Source organism: Haliaeetus leucocephalus, unplaced genomic scaffold, assembly GCF_000737465.1.
Source record: "Haliaeetus leucocephalus isolate CR32 unplaced genomic scaffold, Haliaeetus_leucocephalus-4.0 Scaffold202, whole genome shotgun sequence".
NCBI lineage: Eukaryota > Metazoa > Chordata > Aves > Accipitriformes > Accipitridae > Haliaeetus > Haliaeetus leucocephalus.
The window spans coordinates 121,523-142,690 of record NW_010972638.1 but is presented as its reverse complement, the minus strand read 5'-3'; the positions used below and the strand labels follow the sequence as shown (position 1 = coordinate 142,690).

Sequence of the window (21,168 nt, the reverse complement as noted above, 5' to 3'; positions counted from 1 at the left end):
CCACTTCCCCTCTGATATAAAATATCATTTTTACAGGCCAGCAAAACGGTATTTAATGGTGGCTGACAGGGCAGTGGTTAAGGGCGATATGTATTGGACACTTAAATGTTTCTATTATCCGACTCCTGGCACAGCCCATTGCGTTTTACTTGTGCTGGGAATTGCAGAAGAGTTTGCATTTTTCATCAGCATCACGACGACGCGGCCTTGGTGAGGACTCAGCCCCCATCTCTCCGGCTCCTCTGCAGCCAGCGTGGCATGGCCGTGGGTCCTGGCGCGGCATGGCACGGGGAGGGCGGCCGCTCTGGCAGCGGGGACAGCACTGTCGCTGGGGTGCCTGTGCTGGTGGTCCCCTCTTTGGGGTGGTCCCACATGGCTGCAGACCTGGGAGATGCTTCGAGGTCACTGGTTGGTTTTTTTAAGGCAAACGTTTGCTTTTTGTGTGATGCCGGGGAGAGCCACCGCCACTGCGCTCAGAGAAGAGGCTTTTAAGCACTTGAACGCTGCTTCCAGGGCAGGCATTTCCCCTCTTCTCATTAATGCAGCTGCAGGGTTTTACACACGAGCTGGGTAAATCCCTGGCTAAGTGGCGGCAGAGGAGCCCATCCAGAGCACCAGCCCCAAGCCAGTGCCGTGCCGGGACCCGTGGCTGCACCACGCCAGCACCGTGCCGGGACCCGCGGCTGCCCCACACCAGCCCTGTGCCGGCTGGGATGGCGGATGCATCCCATGGGAGCTTTAAAAGTAAAGCCGGGGCATCTTTGTGAGCAGCTCCCATCCCCTCCTTGTGCAAAGGCTGCCGAACCACTCTCAGGTCGCTTCTCCGCCGATGTCATTGCTGCCGGCACCTGAGCCCCTCCGGCACCGCACCGTGAGCCGGGTGATGCCGGGGCCACCCAGGGCTTTGCCACTCGCTCCCGCCACCCCCCTTCCTGCGCTCCAGTGCTGTGCGGGACGGGCTTAGGGACTTAACAGCCTGTGCCAGATACACACTTAAATAAGCAATAAATCTGGAGTTCGTTAGTGAGGATTAATTAGTGTTTGCGCAGGGCTTTGCCTGTGCAAAGCAGCAGACAGGAGCCTGGGCAGCGTTATTTAACTTGAAGCTTCACCGTGACCTTGTCGAGGTTGGGAGAGACTCGTCACCCAGATCCCATCGGATCCCACCACGGCTGCGCTGCGAAGGCGGGCGGAGGAAAGCCCCGTGTGCTCCCGGCTGCGGGGTCCGGGGGTGGCAGCCCCCCCGGGGACTCGGGGACAGGGGATGCTCCGAGAGCCCGGCAGGCAGAGCAGGCAGCTGAGTGCAGGCAGCAGGCTGCTGCGTGACGCTGAAGCGAGCGTCCTGGTGTTGCAGAGCTGCTCAGACGGGGCTGGGGAGCAGCAAGCCTGGGTCTGGCTGCGGGGGAAAGGCAGCGTTTGTGTGCAAGCGTTTATTTTGGGGGCTCTCCTGGTCTTTCAGGGGCTCTCCTGGCCCCGCAGGGAGCAGGGGCTGGAGTCAGGAAATTCTCCGTCTCGGCGCGATGATTTTTCAGCGAAGCGACGGCCGTGGCTGTATGGCACCGCTTTGCAGCACTGGACTGTGAAATGAGGAGTTAGTCATCCCTGCTCCTCCGGCTCTGCGTGGCCGGGGCCCTGCCGCAAGGGGACGGGTTCGGGTTCGTGCACACTGCTGCGGGGTCCTGGGGGGATGCCCCATGGGAGGATGCCCCCGGTCCATGGGGGGATGCCCCAGGAGGAGTGGGCAGCCCCCCCAGCAGCCCCGCTCAGACCCCGCTCCCAGCGCTGCAGGATTTATCACGCGGCTCAACTCCAGCCCTGGTGCGGGACCGGGAATTTTTCTGGCACCAGCTAAATAACAGAAACGCCTCCGTCCCCCTCACCGGGGAGGGGAGCAGCGTGAATAATGCATCGTCCTGCGGCTCACCGAGGCGTAGCCAGGGAGCCGGCCCAACCGTGGGGCTGAGACGGGGCTGGCAGCAGCACCGGTGTTTCCCACGGCAGCAGAACGCTCCCGAGTCCCCATGCCGGAGCTTCCCTCCGGCCACCCACCGGCCGTGCCGTCCCCATGTGCTCAGCCGGGGCTTTATTTTATATGGGGCGAGGAGAAAGCTCTCTCCCTGCTGGAAAACCGGCTTCAGGGCCGGCTAGCTGGCACCGCATCCCACGCTGCCTGCCGCAGCTCCACGCCGGCCTCGTCAAGCCCATCTCATTAGGCGCCAGGAAGTTTTTCTGTGCCACAGATGATATCGGGCTGATCCCCGGCGAGCGTCAAAGCTCCCTTCCAGAAGAAATCCCGTCTCTGCCTGTCCCGCACCCTGCCAGGCTCGGGACCTGCCCTCGCCCTGCCTGCAGAGAGGTTTTCAGCCATTGCACAGAGCAGGAGCCTCCTCCGGGGACGGGTTTGGTGCTGGGCATAGCACCCACTCGCTGCTGCGGGTGGGGATGCCCTCGTGGGATCCGGCCCGTTCCCATCGCCAGCGCTGGCAGGGGCTGTGGCGCCGGGCGAGCTGTGATGCGGGTGGAGGAGGGAATGGCTCCAAGGAGCAGCCTGGGAACAGCGTCGAGGACAATAAACTCTATCAAAGCCTCATTCATTGCGGAAGAACGCGGAGCACGAGTGCCGGCGTGTCTTTGTCCGCTCGCTCCCTCTCCCATCTGATTCCTCTCCTTCATTTCCTGCTGCTTTTGCCTTATCTCCCTCTTTTCAGTGTTTTCCTCCCCTCCCCAGCTCGGCGGGGGGCTGTGCCCCACGGCACCGCGCCGGCGAGCAGAGCGGTGTGCCCGTGCCAAGGGCCATCCTCCACCGGCGTGGGCTGGGGAGCTCCTAGGCTTGGGTTGGGTTGGGTTGGGTTGGGTTAGTTTCGCCTCCCTCCTTCCTCCCCTCGCATGCTGGCAGGGGCCGAAGGTGCCGTAACCGTAACGGTGCCGGCGCAGCCAACCACAAAGATGCGTCCAAAGTCCAGCACGCCACCGGCAAGGGAGCGGGATCTGCCAGAGAAAGCTGCGTCGTTCCCTCCGGGGATGGTGCCGAGCAGCGGCAGCCCCTTGGCGCTGGTTTCAAAGCCAGGTCCCTTGTGCCATCACACCGCGCTGCATCCAGGGCTGGTGGGGGCCCCGTTTGTAGGGGACAAGCCCCTTGGGGGTGCTGGCTCCGAAGACACTGTCCCCGGCCCGGGGATTGCTCAGTCCCCAAAGCTTCGTCATGGGGAGGGCGACCAGGGACGCTGCTGCGCGCCTGCCCTGTGCTCTTGCAAGTCACCTGCTTCGGCCGCTCTCGGGGTCGGTGACTGGGCAGGAGGGACCCCTGCCCGCACCCCTGTCTGAAGCCCCCAGACAAAGCCAGGGGCTGGGGGACACTGTTCCTGCCGCTGGCACTCAGTCCCCCCCCGGGCTCTTTTTGGGCAGGGGCGTGAGCCCCTGCCCATGCCGTCGGGCGACGCGCTGCCGTGCCGTGCCGTGCCGTGCTGTGGAGCCCATCGGGATGCCGCGGGGTGCTGGTGGCTCTGGGGGCAGAGGGTGGCCCGGGGAGGGTGAGCAGCACCCTGTGTCCTAGATGGATTATTTTGTACATCTTATATGTTATCTTCTATAGCTCACCGGCCTCACTGCTGCCAATCCCGCTCCACCAGACCTGCCGCAAAGCTCATGTGGGTGCAGCCGTGCGGTGCGGCTCGAGCCCTTCCCTGGCCCCTTCCCGCCCCCACGTCCTTCCCAAATCCCCGCTGCCATTTCCGCTGGAAAACTCCCCTTTTTGCTCAGCCTTTGAAGGGATTTTACCATCATGAGAGGCCCCCAGCAGCTGATGGGCAGCGAGCGGCCAGATGCCCTCTGGTTCCCTTTCCTGGGCATCTCATCCCGCAAGTGCTGTTAATCACTGATAACGAGCTCGTCTAATGAGCAACTTTTGTGCAGGAGCCTGCGTGAGCAGGGGCCGTGTACCCGGTTTGCACAGCTCTCTTAATTACAGAGCTCTTTGAGCTTTATTTTCCCCTCCCGCGGGCAGTGGTGGGCGGTGGGTGCAGGGAGGGGGTGCTCTTTGCGGCTTTTCGGGGAGACCTTCGATGCTTCCCTCTGCCAGCGGAGATCCCCGGGCAGCGCTGAGCTGCCTGGCACGGGGTGAGCGGGGATGGGGGGGCTGGCGAGAGGGGATGGGGTGCTCGGTGGGGGTGGTCATCTCGTTGGAGGGACCCTGGCCATCATCCCCCCCCCGCCAAATTCCTCTCCATCCCTTCCCCCTATAAAGCTGCCCCTTAAACTCAGAGGAGATGCTCAGCCTGGCACTGCGAGATGACTGCCGGCACGTCCTCGTGGGAGGATGCTCATGTCGGCCAGGGGCTCCCCTCAGGGTTTTGGCAGAGCTGGGACTGCGGCGATGCTGGGGGAGCCCACCCTGGGGTGCGGGAGCGGGAGGGCACCCACGGGAGTGGGGGTGCACCAGCTTTGGGGTGTCCGCTCTGGGGCGGGCTGCCTCCCCGCAGGGATGCTCATCACAGGGTGGTTTTGGGGGGCTCCCCTGACCTGTGCCCCCTCTCTGCCCCCACTGCAGGACAAGAACAGGAAGCTGAGGCCCCTCTACGACATTCCCTACATGTTCGAGGCCCGGGAGTTCCTGCGCAAGAAGCTCATCGGGAAGAAGGTACGGAGGGGACGGGGACGGTGGCGAAGGTCCTCGCGCATCCCCGGCACGGGTGGGTGCTAGCGAGGGGCCGGGAGCCGGCGCTGCCTGCGCCGGTGGTGCTGTGTGTGAGTCCTGACGGGTGACCCGGGAGCTCTCCACGGGGAATTGTGGGGAGCACCCAAAGCTGGAGAACCCTTTGAGCTGGCCCCTCCGAGGGGCTGCAGTCTCGCTTTCAGCTGCACCCATTTCCCAGGAATGCTGTGTACCTGCGTCGCTTTATATTTCCCTTTGTTTCCCCGGCATATTTTTCTAGGCTGGTTTAGAGCAATTCAGGGGAATGAAGAATATAATGTGCACTTAACTACTGAAGCACATGCTCAGGATGCAATTTTCAAATGCTCATAAAATGGTCAAATAAAATCAATTTCCTTCATAGCGAGGCTGCTCGCTGCTGCTCATTGAGGACTATTTCCATGCCTAATTGCATCTTTCCATTTCAGAGCCCTGTTTATATATTAAAAAAAAAAAAAAAAAAAAAAGGAAAAAAAATAGCAGCTTGCGAGACTTTTCTAATGGGAAGTCTGTCACTCGTTGTAGTCAAAAGCGGCTGCAAGGATGTTGCTGGCACTTGTGAAGTGAGCTCTGGTCTCTGAAATGGAAACCCATTTGTTTCTGGGAGGGTCCAGGCCTCGTGCCAGGCTGCACCTTGGCAGGGTCCCGGTCCGAGTGCTGCCAGCTACCCGGGGGTTACCGGCACCGGTTTTCCTTCAGCCGCCATTGCTCTGCAGTGCAGCGGAATGGGGTTTGCTCTCTCCCATCCTGCCATGCTCGGCTGTTGCTCAAAACCACCCTTTTTCTCCCCAAATCTGTTTGCATTCACCCTTGCACGCTCGCAGGTAGGAGCCGAGGGCAATGCCTGGCTGGAGCCCCCGGCTCCGGTCACCAGGTCCCCACCGCAGCTGGGGATGGGGCTGGCCCCGCCGGAGCCCTTGGTGCTTATGGTGCTGCCCGCGCCGGTCCTGGGTCCCCCGTGCCCACCCCGAGGTGCTGGGGGAGCCGTCCCCATGTGGGGCAGCCCCAGTCCCCAGCCGTCCCTGAGGCCGGTGACCGCTCTCCGCGTCCCCCATGCCCCTGCGACCGCCTCTGGGCGGCACAGGCTGCTGTGCCGGGGAGGAGGATGAAGGTTCTGCCTTCCTCCCGAGACGCCCAGCAGGGTGCCGTGGCGTGAGGCATCACGCTCAGTGCACCCAGAGGGGTGGGCGGCAGGATGCGGCCATCCGGAGGGACAGGCAGGAGCAGGCAGCGGCGCACCCTCGCTGCTCTGCTGCCGCTGGACCGCTGTCAGCAGCAGGAGGAGGGAAGCGGGACGGCAGCCAGCTGCCGCCATTCCTGTGCCCAAAGTGGCTGGTCGGGAGCCAGTGACCCCCAGAAATAGAAGCAAAAAGCCGTTTGGCTGCGAGTGCCGCTGGTCTCCATTTTTAAAGCTCCCCATAACCTTGCAGCGCGCTGCTGCGGCACGCGCCGGGCTCCTGCCTTCGCTGTCTTGGTAGCCTTGGGAGCCGGGCGCCCGCTTGCCTTTGATGTTGCCTCGTTTGCTTTATAAATATTTCCTTTGTCAGCTCCACGTTTTTCACTTCAGATTAATTTGATTGAGGAAAGCGATGAAAAAATCCTTTCCGTTAATGATCAAAACAGTCCCTCGAGGTTGGCGGCGCGTTCTGATTTGAAATGACAGCCTTGCACGGGGTGGCTCGCCCTTGCCTTCTCACGGCTCGCTGTCAGCATCAATCTTTGCGGCAAAATCCCTCTTTTCCCACCCCCTTTTTTAATATACTTTTAAAGCCCACCCCGGCAGGGAGCTAGCGACTTCTGAGAGCTGTCTGCTTGCGGGGAGATCAAACGGGGTGGGCTGGCACCGATGCGCGGTGCTGCCTGCGGTGTCGGCACGGCTCCAATACCGTGCACGTTTGCAGGGGTGCCCCGGGGAGCCCTGCCTGCCCCGGGGAGCCCTGCCACCCTCCGAAGGGTGTCCCTCCCTGCAGAGTCCCAGGGTCGGCTGATGTCCTGGATCCTCTGGAGATCCAGATCTCCAGGATCCTTGGGCAGGTCCGGCAGTCAGAGCGGTGCCAAACCCTCCGGCCTCACTCTTGGCATCCCTGTCTGTGAGTCCCCGTGGGCTGCGGTGGCCCCTTGAGCTGCTGCCCCACCGCCGAGCACCTTCTGGCCCCCTTCTCATCCCCTCTCCTGTACGGGCGTGATGGGTGCCGAGCGGCTGTGGCCGTGCTGGCACATCCCCGAGGAGCGGTGGATGCAGGGATCCTCCCCATTGTGGGGGACTTGAGGTTTGGGGTCTGCCCTGAGCCTCCCCAGCGCCCACCCCAGCCTGTCCCCCAGGGCTGGGGCTCCCCTGCCCGGCTCGGAGCCACCTCCTGCCTTCCCGCTGCCCTTCGTTTGCCTGGGAAGAGCTGGCACGGCTTGACGGCGTGACAAGCCCTGGGAGGGATCGCTGCTGGCAGCTGCTCCAGCGGAGCGCGATCATCCCTTTCAAGATTGATGAATTGAATATTAGGAATAATTAGGCCAGGATGAGTTTTCGGTCTTGCTGCCGGTGCTTCATCAGCCGCCTCCTCAGCCACAAGCACCGCGTGTCTGTCCGGGCTTGGCCGGGCTGTGCCCGCTGCCTGCACCCTGGGGGCTGCCTGCCGGGGAATGGATTAGGTCTTGTCTCGTGGGTGCTGTCCCTGCACTGTGGGGACCTTCCCTGAGGGTGATGTCCCTGCATGGTGGGGACCCTCCTCGTGGGTGCTGTCCTTGCACAGCGGTGACCTTGCCTCGTGGGTGCTGTCCTTGCACAGCGGTGACCTTGCCTCGTGGGTGCACGGTGGCAGCTCTGGGGGGGGCTGGTGTGACACTAGAGGGAGCTGCACTTTAGGAATTATGGAGCTGGATGTAACCCCCCCCCCCCCACCCCACCCCACCCCACCTCATCCCAAGGCAAGCAGCACCCACTCCAGGGAGCGGGAACTGCTCCTGGCAGCCCGGCCACCCCCTGCCAGGGTGACCGCTGACACCCCCCTCGCCGTCCCCTGCCCCACGCCGGGCAGCGTGGTCCCCTTGCCATCCCGGAGGACGTTTGCTTTAGTACATGGACATGGAGCGGGGTTGGAACAAGCCCCCCGGGGCCGTCGCCTGCCCGTGCCCAGTGCCACAGGAGAGCAGCCCCTGCCCAGACCCGGCTGCTCCGGTCCTGGCACGGAGGGATGCGTTTCGCCAGCAAGGACGAAAGTCCTCTGGCTGTAGCGAGCCGTTTGTCCTCAGCTGCCCTCCTGTCCTCGTCCTGCCACCTCCCGGTGCGTGTGCTCCGGCTGTGCCGCAGGCAGCGTGCCATCCGGTGCAGGCAGCAACACTGTGAAGGCAGCAGGGGCCGTGTTTGGGGTCAGGCGCCTCAAAATCCCATGAGATCCCATGATCCCTTCTCCTCTCTGGTTTGGAGGTCATTGCCATCCCTGCTGGCTCCAGGCAGATGAAATTAATTGGAAATTAATAAATCTTACTGCTGTCTATGGCTGCCCCAGTATATCACGCTCCTGGCTGCACGGCAGCTCCCGTGGGACATCCCTTTCGTTGCCGGAGCCGGCAGGGAAGCTCTCACCAGTGTGTGGTACCATCCCCGTCCCCGGCTCTGGGTGGGCAGCAGGGACCTGGAGCAGTGGGATGGGCTTTGCCACGGCTGCTTTTGTGGGTGTCTGTGGGCATTTGAGGGGAGCAGGGGCTCGGGGACCTGGAGGTGGCTTGGCCGGGGGGGTGGCTACCGTGCCGGATGGTGAGTGCAGCCGTGGCCAGGAGAAGGGCTGCGGTGGGCGGGCAGGCGGGCAGGCAGCAGCCCGTGTCTCCTGCCCTGTGGTGGTGCCCCGCTCTCGCCGATGCCCGTGTGTGCTGGCCCTGGGCAGCAGCCTTGAGGGGGTGTGAGTTTGCCAGGACAAGCGAGCAGCCAGCTTTTCTGGAGCTGCCAGGCACCCTGCTGCCTGTCCCACCACCCGTCCCTCTGTCCCGCCGTCCCTAAGGGCTTTCCAGCTCCGGCTTTTTCCAGCACGAGCCCCAGTTCATGACTGGGAGACCCTGAAACCCAGCCCGGGGGCAGGGGTGGCTGTGTTCGCCCCAGGCTGCCGGCACCAGGCTGCCGGACGCTGCCAGCCCGGCACAGCGGATGGGGGCCTTTGCTCCCACCTCCTGTTTTCCACCCTCTTTTCCGTCTCCTTCCCCGGCCGCTCGTCCCCTGCTCCCAACCCTCCAGTCCTGCGGCAGGAACGCCGTGTCCCCCCGCTCCGCCGATGCGCCGTCTCCCCGTGCTGCGGCGCAGAGCTGCCCGCGCTGCCCGCCGGCTGCCTGTCCTGCCGAAACGCAGGGGCAGCGGCGATAGGTTCCCCCGGGCCCCTGCAGTAAAAATAAACGGCTGCGATTGCTTCCAGAAATAATTCCCTCTGTCCCCCCTCCCTCCAGAGAAAGCACCGAAGGGAGAAGAGGAAGAAACGTCCCCACGGCCGCGGCCGTTGCCTGCAGCCGCCCCTTCGCTTTCGGCTCGTGCAGCACTTAGCACGTTAGGAGAGGAGCTGGGCTATGGGGAACTGCATCCCAGTTCCCAGGCCCCTGGAGATAGATGGAGTATAATATATTTCTTCTCTTGCCCTTTCATCAAAGCAGCATGAAGTTTCTAAAGCTGGGATTTTTACAGCGTGTTGCTTTTCCCTTTAACAGACAGGATTTGTTTTTCTTGACTTCTGTTAGCTCTCGCTCTGCTGATGCCGGCTCCCTGCACCACCGCAGCATGCGCCCGGTGCAAGAGCCGCCGCGGTTTCTGCAAGGCCAGCCACGGGAGTGACCCAGCATGGTGGAATTTGCCCAGTGGCACAGGATGAACCGGCTGCCACGGCAGCGGCAGCGCCCGCCGGCGTTCCGGCTGCCGTGTCCCGGTATGGATTTGTCTCCCGCGGTGGAATAAATCTCTGGTGCGCGTCGGGGCGGGGACGGCTCCCTCCGCACAGACGCTGCCCATTGATTTCAGTGCTGGGCATGCACCGCCGTTAAGCAGCCTTTTTTAATTATGCCATCGTGCAGGCAATTGAATCGAGTCTAAATGGGCGCTCTTGGCCCTTTCCTCTAATTAGCTGGGGGGGGATTAATCATTCGGATGGAGGGAGACGGCACGAGAGAACTCAGGGGAAAAGATCCCCCGTGCACGGAAGCGATTCAGTCCCTTCCTTTAAGGGCTGCCCCGCGGCCGGCGGGGAGGGCAGTGGCGGGGGGGTGGCTCTCCCCATGGTGCCGGAGCAGCCAGGGCTGCCCGACGGGCTGCTGCCGTACGGATGTGGGGCTCTGCCGTGTGCCGGGATCCCCGGTGCGGCTGCACCCATCCCCTCCATGTGCCGGTGTTTGGTGCCTCCAGCCTCGGTGCCAGGGGGCCGTCAGTTTGGTGGGGATGCGGGAAGGTCCCTGCAGATGCCGAGAGGCAGTGGCACTGGGGAGAACCCCGTTACCAGCCCTGCAGCTGGCCCCGGGTGGGAGGGCAGCTTCAGTGGGCAAAGGCAGGCAGCAGCCCCCCCCCGGCTGCTGGGCTGGAGGTGGGGGTACCCGTTTCTCACCCCCCTGCACCCCATCAACCACGCGACTGTGATCAGGGGCTCGTGTGGGGCCAGGGCAAACCCCCAAAGCCACTCAACGTGCTCCCGGTACTTTAATTTTATGCCTCTGGCCCTGGGGGGTAATTTCAGCTGTTCGGCCAGCCCCGGTGAGACGTGCGTACCCGGCAGCGCCGCCTCATCCCCGTGCCCCATCCCCGAAGCCCGGCACTGCGGGGGCGAGCATCCTGCTTCTGCCGCAGCAAAGGGGCTCTGTGGTCCAGGCTGGCGCAGAGGGACATGACGGTCCCAGGGCACGAGGACTGGCGGTGCGCGGTGTCCCCGGTGCGTGCCGTAGCCAGTCCCTGGATTGGCAGGAGGTGCAATCGTGCCGTGCACGGTCATCCCCGGATCAATGGGGTGGTCGATAATCGGAGGTGGGCTCCTCCATGGTGGGCTGCGCGTGGTTGATGCTGAGGGACGGGAGGAGGAGTGTGTCTGAACCGCGGCCGTGCCTCGTCTTCCCCCCTCCCGGGCAGAGGGGTGCGCGGGTGGCCTGCCCTTGCCCTCCATCCCGACGCCTGCACTGATTTATCTGCAAAGCTTCAGCTTATTTTTAATGCCTGGGGATTTGTTAGCGATGCAGCTCAGGGATGGAGGCTCATCAAAGGGAAGGCTGACAGCGAACTGATAAAACCTCTCATCCGCAAGAGCCTGCGAGCACAAACCCGAGCCCCCAGCATACCTGGAAAGCAGCAGCTGGGGGTTTCCCTGCAGTTTTCCAGTGCATCCGCCTGTGTCTGGTCAGATAGCATAGCTCAGAGGCACTGGGATGCTTCCCGGGATGCTCCTTTTGGGCTTACCCAAAGCAGCATTCCCGGTGCCAGCACCACCGGCGGAATGGAGATCAGACCTAGGAAAAACAGGGGATGGGGTTTGACTGGGGAAAACATTTTCCCCTGGAAAGTCATCCCTCTCCCCAGAGGAGGGAAGGCTTTTGCAGACTTTTGCAGATTTTTGCAGACTTTTGCAGATTTTTGCACTGATGGGCAATTTTTGCTGCGTGTTACTGGCAGCCTGCAAACTCGGGGAGTGCTGGCAGCATGGCACAGCATGGCAGCGGCCGCTCACCTAATGTGGTGACAGTCGGGGCGCAAGCCGGGGGTTTTTTGGAAGGTCCCACCTTCTGCAGAGCGGCGTGGCCGAGAGGGATGGGGACAGTGCACGGTGAGGGGGGGCTGCTGCTTCCCAGCCACTGCCAGCACTGGGAGGGGGGAGATGATGGTGCCGCTGCCCGCACCGCAAACAACTGCACCGAGCCCTCGAGAAGCTGCGACCGCGTGCGCCCGGTCTTGCTGGCCGCATGCTGGAGCCGGGATCCTGTGCCGAGGAGCGCGCCGGTGCCGGGGAGGCTTTGCAGGGTGCCGGCTCCCGAGCTTCACGGGAACATGCTGCGTCATCGCCGCTGCTTTCCGGCGTGTGAAATTGGGGAGGATTTTGCTGTTGAAAGCCTTCTGGAGAGCTGGCTGCTCCCCAGTGCCGAACTTGGGAGAGATCTTTTCCCGACTGTGTTCTGCCTGGAATAAACAGTGCGTGCAGATGCAGATGAGCAGGAGGGGAGAAGCCTGCCGGCACGCTCAGCTCCGGGCGCTGCAGTGGGCTGAAATGGCTCCCTGACAGCAGGAGAGGGTGAAGAGAGCAAATGTGGTTGTTCCTGGTGTAATGACCAGAAATTTGGGGCCATTCCCTCTCCGTACATCTATTTTCCTCTTTCCGACGCTTCCTCAGATGGCTCTGCTGGGCACGCCAGTGCCAGGCTGCAGCCCGGAGTTATTCCCAGCTCCGGCAGAGCCTGTCCCAGCAAGGTCAGTCCTAACCCCGGGCTGCTTGCTGGGCTTGGCTTGGCTGGGCTGGGCTCGGTAGCCCCGCTGCTGCCGGAGCCGGCGGGGAGGAGGGAGCGCAGAGCCCCACGGGCGCTGCAGGCTCTGCTTTTGGCAACAGTCGAGGCTCCGCAGGCTCCGCCGGGGCTGCTTTGCGGCGTGGTGGCTTGGAGCATCCTCCTGTACCGCATCCTGGGCTCTTTACCTGCCTTTCTAGGAGGAATTGTGATGGGAGGATCCGGGGAGGAGAGGTGGAGGGGGTTAGCGAAGGGCTTGGTGAAGCCAAAGGCAAACCGAGCTGGCTCCTGCTCGCCGTTCCCAGCAAAGCACCCTTCCTGCAGCGGGATGGGTGGTGAGGCTGGGCTGAGCCGGCACACACAACCCTCGGGAAGAAAACTGCCTGTCTGGAGGGAAAATGTGGTGCTGGATCTTTCCCCTGGGGGTCCCGGTGCCCCCGCAGTGCTTCCTGCATCCCCTCACCCCGCCAGGATTCGCAGCTCCGCTGGGCACGGCGACAGCTCTTGCTAATAGAGGCCACAAAGTGGCATTTATTGAGTGTCCTGCCAAGTCACGGAGGAAGCGTTGGTCCCGCTGGGCTCTGTTAGGGATGGGGATGAGCCTTGGGCCAGCCGGCCGCAACCGCCTGCTCCGGTATCGTTCAGGACTCACCGAGCAGTGTCGGCAAGGAAGGGCTCGGGCTCGAGTGAGCGATCGGCCCCAGCTCGTGCCTGGCAGAGTGGAAGAGCTGGAGGAGGGTTGCAGAGCATCCAGGCGTGTAGGACCTGCTGTCCAGCCCCATCCTCCCTCGCTGCTTTATTTTATCTCGTACTTCACTTGCAGCTGATGCTGTCACCGCTCTGCTGCCGGACCCTGTGTGCCGGAGCATGGCACATCTAGAGTCTGCCGGTGCCTCCCCGCAGCGTCCTGCACCGCGGCCGCAGAGCTTTCCCCTAACGGCATCTTCCCCGGGGCAGCACCCCGAGGCTGGTCCCAGTGCTGGGATGGGGTGAACAGGGTGCGGGCACCCCGGGTGCGTGCCCTCCCCTGGAGCTTTGCTTGGGGCTTGGGACCCCACGACGGGGTGCGGGTGCGGGACTGCGTGGGCAGCACCCGCGTTTCGGTGCCTGCGGGTTGGAGAGGGCAGGGGTGGGCTCTGTGCTGTGGTGGTGACGTCCCTCCCTACTCCCCTCGCTCCAGCCTGGCCCAGGGGGCTCGGAGGGGACCATCCCCTACCGTGGGGACACGGGGCGCAGCAGGGAGGAGGGGTCCCGGCTGCGCCGGGTGGGCGCAGAGTGGGTGCATATGGCAGGGGTGGGTGGCAGACCAGACTTGCTCTGCTATAATTACTGTCTGAAACGCCTGCGGATCTCCCAGCCCTTCTTCGTCACAAACTCACAGGGACTATTTTTACCCCCCTCTGCGAGCTCGTGCCGCGTGTCAGGGCCATGAAGGGGAGCTGGCCGCCCCCCCTCCTGTCTCCTAGGCTGGGAGGATGCTCCCAAAGACCTGCCTGCGAGCACCAGCCTGGCCAGCAAGCCGGGGACCACATTGTTGGGACCATGACGCTGGGGACAATGTACCAGGGGCCACATCCTGGGGACCACGTACCAGTGATGACATGCTGGGGACCACATCGTTGGGTCCATGATGCTGGGGACAATGTGCCCGGGGCCACATCCTGGGGACCACGTACCAGCAATGACATGCTGGGGACTGTGTACCAGTCACCATGTGCTGGGGACGCGGTGCTTGGCACCCCGGGCACCGTTCCTCCTCCTCCTCTTCCAGCCGTGGGCGTGAGCGCGGGTTTTTGGCAGCGATGGCCCTGCGTTTCCCAGGGGCCGTGTCCTCCCTGCGCATCCTCGCGCAAGAGCCGGTGGCGAGGCACAGGGCACGGGGGGACAGGGACGGGGACACGGCTCACCGGCCCTGGCTCGGCCACCCTTTCCCCTCGCCCCGCACCAGGGTGCCGGACACCTCGGTGATGGGCGAGCGCGGCCAGGGGCTGGCAGGTCCGGCACAGCCCTGGCTGGCGGCGGGGGAGCCGGGGCGGGTGACATTGAACGCGTTGGCTGCACAAAGGCATGTGAATCTCTGTAGTGCCGTTCTTCTCCGGGCTGGATCTCCTCCAGGGAGGAGAGCTGGCGGAGTGATTTAATTCACACTGACTGCAGCTGACCTTGGAAATCCGCCGATAGACGGCCGCCATTGACGCTGGCTGGTTTTGGGAGGGAGCGAGAGCCCGCCGCGGGTCCCATGGGTGCAGGAGCGATGGCGGGGGGGTCAGGCGGGGACCCTGCGTGATCGGCCAAGCGCTGCGCATCCCACCCTGGTGCCGGCCACCCCCTGCCCTCCGGGCCCCTCAGGGGTGCTGGCAGCCACGGGGAGCTCGGCACGTCGCTCTCTGCGCCTGGGAAGCGCTTTGCTTTTTATACCCCCGTGAAATATTGACTGAGCTGCGGGTCTGTGGGGTGGCAGCGATGGCATCGTGCGTGCGTGCCTGGTGTCGGACAGTCCCGGCTCTGTGGTCGGATGCCCCGGGGTGCTTTCCCTGTGGCTTTGGGTCCCTGCAGGATGGCACGTGGATGAAGCCAGGCTCAGCATGGGCGCAGCGTGGCTCTGGGGGGTGGCTGTGGGAGCCCGGAGCGCAGCCCCAGAGCTGGGTGCTGCTGCTCAGCAGTGTCCCCTGGTGCTTCTGGGTCGGGGGTCCGGGTCTGTCATGGCTAAAAGCAGTAGGGGGGGCTCGGCTGGGATGAGCAGCTCCCCAAGCTTGGGTGTATGGCAGTGGAAGGTGCCCAAGTTGGTGCTGGGGCTCCGGGAGGTGTCTGAGCCGGGGCTGGGCGTGCAGGATGTGCCCAAACCAGGGCTGCGGATACTCTCGGGAGTTGATTTTCCACTGGTGAAAACATGCCCAAGGTGAGCGTTCTCCCTCTGAGAGCAAGCACAGGGGAACAGGAGCACCTTTGCATGCACTAAGCCGCCTTCCCAGGTCAGCGGTGCCGTTAGCTCCATCAACGTGCTGCAAAATACACCCGGGACCTGAGCCGGGGGCAGAAACCTGCCCACGGCCACTGCCAGCGAGCTGGGATCACGCCGTGCTCCCTGCGCGTCCCTTCTCTGCCCAGGGCCAGCGCGCGAAGCTGCTGCCGGCGGGCGCTGGGGACGGCGCAGAGGTTGGCACGGTGGGAATGTTCCTTTTCTTGCTGGGACACGAGGAGCCGGGAAGCAGGAAGCAAAACGTGCCCTTTGGGTGTGCTTTCCTGCCTGTTTGCTGCCTCTAATTGCTCTGAGCTGGCAGCCGTGGAGGGGACGCTTAGGGGGCAGCTCTACCCCAGGGGCTGCGGGGCATTAGCGGGAGAGGGACCGAGATGCTAATGATGGGAAGGTTTTAATTCCTGGTTTGCAGCCAGCTCCGCTCCCGCTGCTGTCACACTGCTGACGGCAGGTCCCGGAGCCCCGGCTGGGTCCTTCGATACCGTACCAGCGTCCCCGCGCCCGGGGGCTCCGTCATAGTGCCATGGGTGCTTTCACAGCGCCTTTCATCCCGGGAGCACCCCGGGAGGTGGGTAAATACGGCGGCCGGAGCTCAGCGCCCTGCGGAGACAGGAGTGTCAAGAGGCAGAGCCCGAGTCTTGGCACGACCGGGCACCCGTGTCTCCGCTGGCAGGTCCGCGGAGGTGCCAAAAATGGGGTGCCAGCTCTGCGAGAGCCTGCTCCATGCTGCAGCCCCTGGGTTACCGGGGCACGTGGCCAGTGCTGTGCCGTGCTGTGCCACGCTGTGGGGCTCGGTGTGGGGGGGTCTGTGGGGCCGGCTCCTGCCAGCCCTCCCCTGGGGGCACCAGCCCCGAGGGGCACCTCCAGTTTGCTGGCGCTACTGGGGCTGAGCTGCTGGGGAAGGTGGGGACGGGGCTGTAGCATCCCAGTCACCCACAGTCCCGCTCAGCCCGAGGTGGTGGCGGCGGGGACAGTTTTGAGTCTTTTCATGCTGAATCCATAGGATTCTCCAAGCCTGCTTGTTCCAGCCCCAGGGGAGGGAGTTTTTGCTTTTGCGACTTGTCAGATGCAGCGGTGCTGGCATCACGCAGTGGGGGACGTGCCAGCTTTGTCACTGCAACAAGCCTCAGCTGTGTCTGTCCGAGGGATGCAGCGCTTTGCAACACAACACGTTGCACCGCAAGGTACTGCAATGCAACGCAACACGATGCAACGCAATGCGATGCAACGCTGTGCAACACTTTGCAATGCAACGCAGTGCAACACTTTGCAATGCAGTGTGACACAGTGCAACACTTGGTAACGCAACGCAGTGCAACGCAACACTTTGCAATGCCATACAATGCAAAGCAACATTTTGCAGTGCAATGCCACGCAACACTTTGCGACGCAACACTTTGCGATGCAACACGATGCAACAGAGCGCAATGCAACAGAGAGCGATGCAACAGAACGCAATGCTTCTCCGCTGCAGGCGGAGGTGTGACACCCAGCCCGACCCCTCCTCGCTCTTCCCCTGCCTGTGATGATGCAGGATCCGAGCCCGAGCTGTGGGGTCGTCCTCCCCGGGCCCCCCCCCCCCGCTGCGGGTGCAGCGTGCGAGCTCCTCGCCAGCCGACACCGGCCTCCCGCCGGCCTTTCTCCAGACCCTTTGCCTAATTCCAAGCAAGGTGTTGGTTCCAAGCCGTGCCTCGCTGTTGAGCCAGATGACATTTAAAAAGCCCTGTAGTAGCTTGAATTTCCTAACCTGCCTCTCGGAGTAATCGTTGTCTTTTTTTCCCCTACAGTTGTTATGACAATAGTTTCGCTGGGAGGAATTGCTTTAACCGCTCCCCTTAATTGGCTCTTTCCTGCCAGAGCCCCCTCTTTTGCTGCTGCAAACCTTGATTAGCTCGCCTGTACGAGGGAGTGAGCTGACGGCGGGGGTTTGTCAGGCAATTGTACCTTTTTTGCATTTTTATGCTCATTTCAAAAGCGAGGTTTGGGAAGAGCCGACAGTTTGAAGAGGTTTACGGATGCTCCCTCGCACCGCCGAGCTGGACGACTGTCTGTCTCCCTTTGACTCAAGCTGCCGACGCTGAGAACTGGCAGCGCGGGGCGGGCACGGTGCCGTGCGATGGCACACCTGGAAAAAGTCTGTGGTGTCTAAATACAGCCCCACGGCTGGACCGGGGCGGCGGGAGGCAGCACCAGGACTTCCCCGGGGAGCCCAGTGTCACCCCCGTGTCCCCCCAGGTCCCCCAGCCCAGGGCAACCTCCGCCTCCTCCGGCTGAAGTGCCGGTAAACTGGTGAGGAAGGTCCTTTTTTGGGCCAGCAAGGCGGTGGGATTGGGTTGGATTTGCGTAGAAATGGCGCGTGCAGATGTGGGATTGCGTTAAGTGTTCGAGCACTCGGGCTTTGGCTCCGGTTTCTTTTTCCCTGCTCTTTATCGCACGGCCGTGGCCAGGAGTTGCAGCTCCGTGTTGCTGTGCAGGCGAGCACCGGTGCTGCCGGTGCTTCCGACGCTTCCAGCCCCGGTGCTCCCTGCCCCGCACGCCGCTGCCGCACGTCTCCCGACCCGGGGGCGAAGCTGCGGGAGCAGCCGACGGTTCGACTGCTGTTGCAGGATGCAGACCGGAGCTGGGGTCCCCAAATCCTGGGAGCAGGGAGGAGGGTGGGCAGCGCGGCCGAGAAGGGAGCGATGCCAAGGACCGGGATGTGCAGGTGGGGCAGCGCTGCCTTTCCAACCCCCCTGGGGAACTGCTGCTCTTCGGTGGGGACACTGATGGCTTTTCCAGCCTTCCTGCCCCACGCCTGCTGGGAGAAAGCCCTCGCTGCTGCCGTGGGTTGGCACGAGCCTCCCGTGACCTTCGGTGGCACGGTCACCGAGCCCTCCTCACGGGGACAAGAGAGATGCGGGGTGATGGTGGGGGGGGCGGATACGGCACCATGGCTCCCTGGTCCGGTCCGGGGGTCCAGCTGGACCACGAAGGCCTGGTACAGGATGGAAATGCTGATTGCTTGTAATGGGCGCTGGGGTGTGATGCCCGGGAGGTTCGGAGCAGGGGGTGATGGCTAAGAGCTGCTGGGAGGGTGACGCCCGGGGGGGCTGCAGGGCCGGGAACCTGAGGCACGATCTCACCCATGAGCATCTCCGCACCCGCCAGGTTGTCCCGAGCCCTGGTGCAGCGGGAGATGCAGTTACCCAGCAGAAGTTGCCCCCTGCCCCCAAGGTGGACCCCCACTCGCTGATGTGCACGAATGCCGCGGCTGCCCCTGTCTGCGGGAGGACAGGAGCGACGGCGGTGCTTGTCCCCGGCATGGCCGAGCGCCGGCACGGCGATGTGGGTGGTGGTGGCGTGGGGACGGCACGCATGGGGACAGCGTGGCTCCGCGCTGGGTGCACGGCCGGGTTTCCAGGGTGCCCGAGGCTGCTCCCTGCCTTGCCAAAGCATTTTGCAAACCGGCCTCTGCGTCCCCCTCGGCGCGGCACCAGCGACGCTGATGCCACCTGACAGCTACGGCTTAGCGGGGAGCTGTGCTCTCATCTACCTGCAGGTACAGCTGAGCTCTCCTACCGGAGGCCAAAATGCAATTACCCGTAAACCAGGAGGTATCGGGGCTGACCGCACCGCTCGGGCTCCCTGCCGCAGCTCTCCGGCACGCGGGGAGCTCGCAGGGACGCCTGGCAGGAGCCGGGGTACACCCGGCAGCGCGAGTGCCCGTGCCAGGAACCCGGGGTGGCAGCTTGTCCTCCCTGGGGGGGCTCCTGGTTTAACGTGCCCGGCCCTGGCTCGCACGCTGGTGTGTCAGATGTTGCTTGGCTGGCAGCACCCTTGGTGCCAGCAGCCGGCTGGCAAATGGCTCCTTTACCTGGGCAGGGGGAGGTGTAGGGGCTGGCCGGCCGACGGCAGGGATTTGGGGCAGGGGGAGGATGGGGGCGGGGTATGGGAAGCCCCCGGGCTGGATGGCTCTGACCCCGGTGCCCGTCTGTCTTGTTTAGGTGAACGTGACGGTGGACTACATCCGACCAGCCAGCAGTGCCACCGAGACCGTGCCCGCTTTCTCCGAGCGCACGTGTGCCACCGTCTCCATCGGAGGAATGTAAGTGTGGCCCTGGGGAACCAGGCACAGCGCTCCTGCCTGGCGCTCACCGGGGCTTCGCCGGGCTCTGCCACGCGCCGTGGGGACGCCGGGGACGGAGGGTGGCTCATCCTTGCTGTGGGGCTGCGTGGTGCCGGCGGCTGGACGGCAGGAGCTGCTGTCCTGCTCTGCCCGGGGCCCCGCAGAGCTGCACCCCCTGCGCTTGCCGACCACCAGCTCTGGCAATTTGGGGGTGCCAGGCTGGAGGACCCCCCTCCACGAGCCAGCCGCCTCAGGGAGCAGCGTGGCTGGTGGGTTGCTTTGGAGGAACCATCTCTCTCTGCTGTATGTCCCCGGGATGTCTGTCCTTTGCCAAGGGACATCGCCTCCCCGTGACGCGGTGCGGTGGTGGGGGGCTCTGCCGGAGCAGCCCCCCCTCACCAGCCCTGCCCCCTGTTTCCGTGCCTGGGGCAGGTTCGATGGCTTTCCTCTCCCAGGACACAGGGGTGCCAGGCTCCTTCGGCACGGCCCTACGGAGACTCGGTCGTGCTGGCAAGGCGTGCATCCGGATGGCAGCAGCTCTGGGAACTGCGTAGGGATGATTTATCATAGGCCGTTTGGTTTCTTTCTTTTTTTTTTTTTCCCCCGTAGCAGCTATTCTGGAAAGCAACCAAAGTGCTGCAGCGCTGCGCTTTTCTTCCCCTTAATCCAAGGTCTGGGAAAGCTGCGGAGCATCGCGCTGCCCAAACACAGCCCCGTGCTGCCCGGGAAGCTGGAAAGCTCCCTGTCACCCCGCTCCGGTCTAATTAAGGCACTCGTGGAGTGACCTTCGGTGATGCTTGTGGGTTTAATATCCCAAGGGAGATCCAGCCCTGCCTGTGCCGGGGCTGGGGCTGCTCCGTGCTCGCTGCCGGCCCATACTGGGATGCTGCTCCTGGGATGAAACCGTGGCAGCGGGAGCCTAAAGGGCTTTCCCGGGTGGAGATGCTGGGTGCAGTGGGGCCCAGCGGAGCAGCCCTGCTCTCCTGTGCTGCCTACACCAGCTTTAAACCCACCCGGTTTATTCAGTGGTGCTTTAACCGCCTCTCTGGGGAGCTAATTCTCCAGCCTAGTGTGTATCGCCACGTTTTTGGGAGGGACAACTCAGCCACTGCATTTTTGGGGCTGTTTGTAGGAAGGTGAGGTCTTGGGTCATTGGCAGTGCACCAGGAGGGGAGTGTGCGGTGCAAAACCCACTGGCCCTCTCCCCGTGGCCGGTGGCCGCGGTGCTGCCGGCCCCGAGAGACTCCCAAGCAGCGCTTGTGCCGTGCCCAGCGCGGTGGAGGGGCAGGATTTCCCATCTCAGGAGCGTCTCGCCGAGCGCTGCCGCCTGCTCTTAGCATCTCCAGCTGCAAATTGCTTTCAAATAGCTCCCGAGTCGCATCCCTGTTTCGGGAGGAAACCTGATGTGAATTTGCAGGGCTGCTGCTCACGTTGACTTCATTGCCGTAATCAGGCGTCAGCGGAGCGAGCCGAGCGAGCGCTGGGAGCTCACGCCGGAGCATCTCTCTGGCGTGCGAGCCTCCGGCGCACGGCATGGGGCAGCCCCTTGCTCCCGTCTGCCTGCGGCCCTGTCGCGGCAGTGCGCTTCGGTGCCGGGCCGTGGGCTCCTTTGGCTGCCGTGGTCCCGGCGAAAGCGTGGGCGTAACAGAGCAGGGTCTGTGCCGTCCGGCCTGCGCCGCGCTGGGGACGGAGCAGGGAAGAAAGCCTGGCTTGTCCGCCTGGCATCTGGGCTGGGCTGAGCCTGCTTGGCAGGCTGAGCACGCCGGCAGCTCGCTGGGGCGGGCAGCCCGGGCAGGGGGTTAGCCCCCTGCCTGGCTTCTGGAGCCTTCAGGTCCCTGATTCCTGCCTTGTTGCTCTTGGTGCAGGCAGGGCAGGCAGGGGAGAGCCCGGCCAGCCGTCAGCTGCACCCCTGGGGTGGCACCTCTCCCTCCCCGAGTGTGGCAGGAGGATAATGGC

The 21,168-nt window shown here is 63.6% G+C and overlaps 1 protein-coding gene across 1 annotated transcript in view; it reads left to right on the top strand.

Annotated features, from left to right (window-relative positions):
• SND1 (staphylococcal nuclease and tudor domain containing 1) overlaps window positions 1-21,168 on the top strand; it is a 124,298-nt gene that overhangs the window by 41,181 nt on the left and 61,949 nt on the right. The window contains exons 12-13 of the mRNA XM_010566048.1: window positions 4,547-4,636; window positions 19,091-19,191. Of these exons, the coding sequence (XP_010564350.1) occupies window positions 4,547-4,636; window positions 19,091-19,191 (191 nt within the window). The remainder of the gene's footprint in view (window positions 1-4,546; window positions 4,637-19,090; window positions 19,192-21,168) is intronic.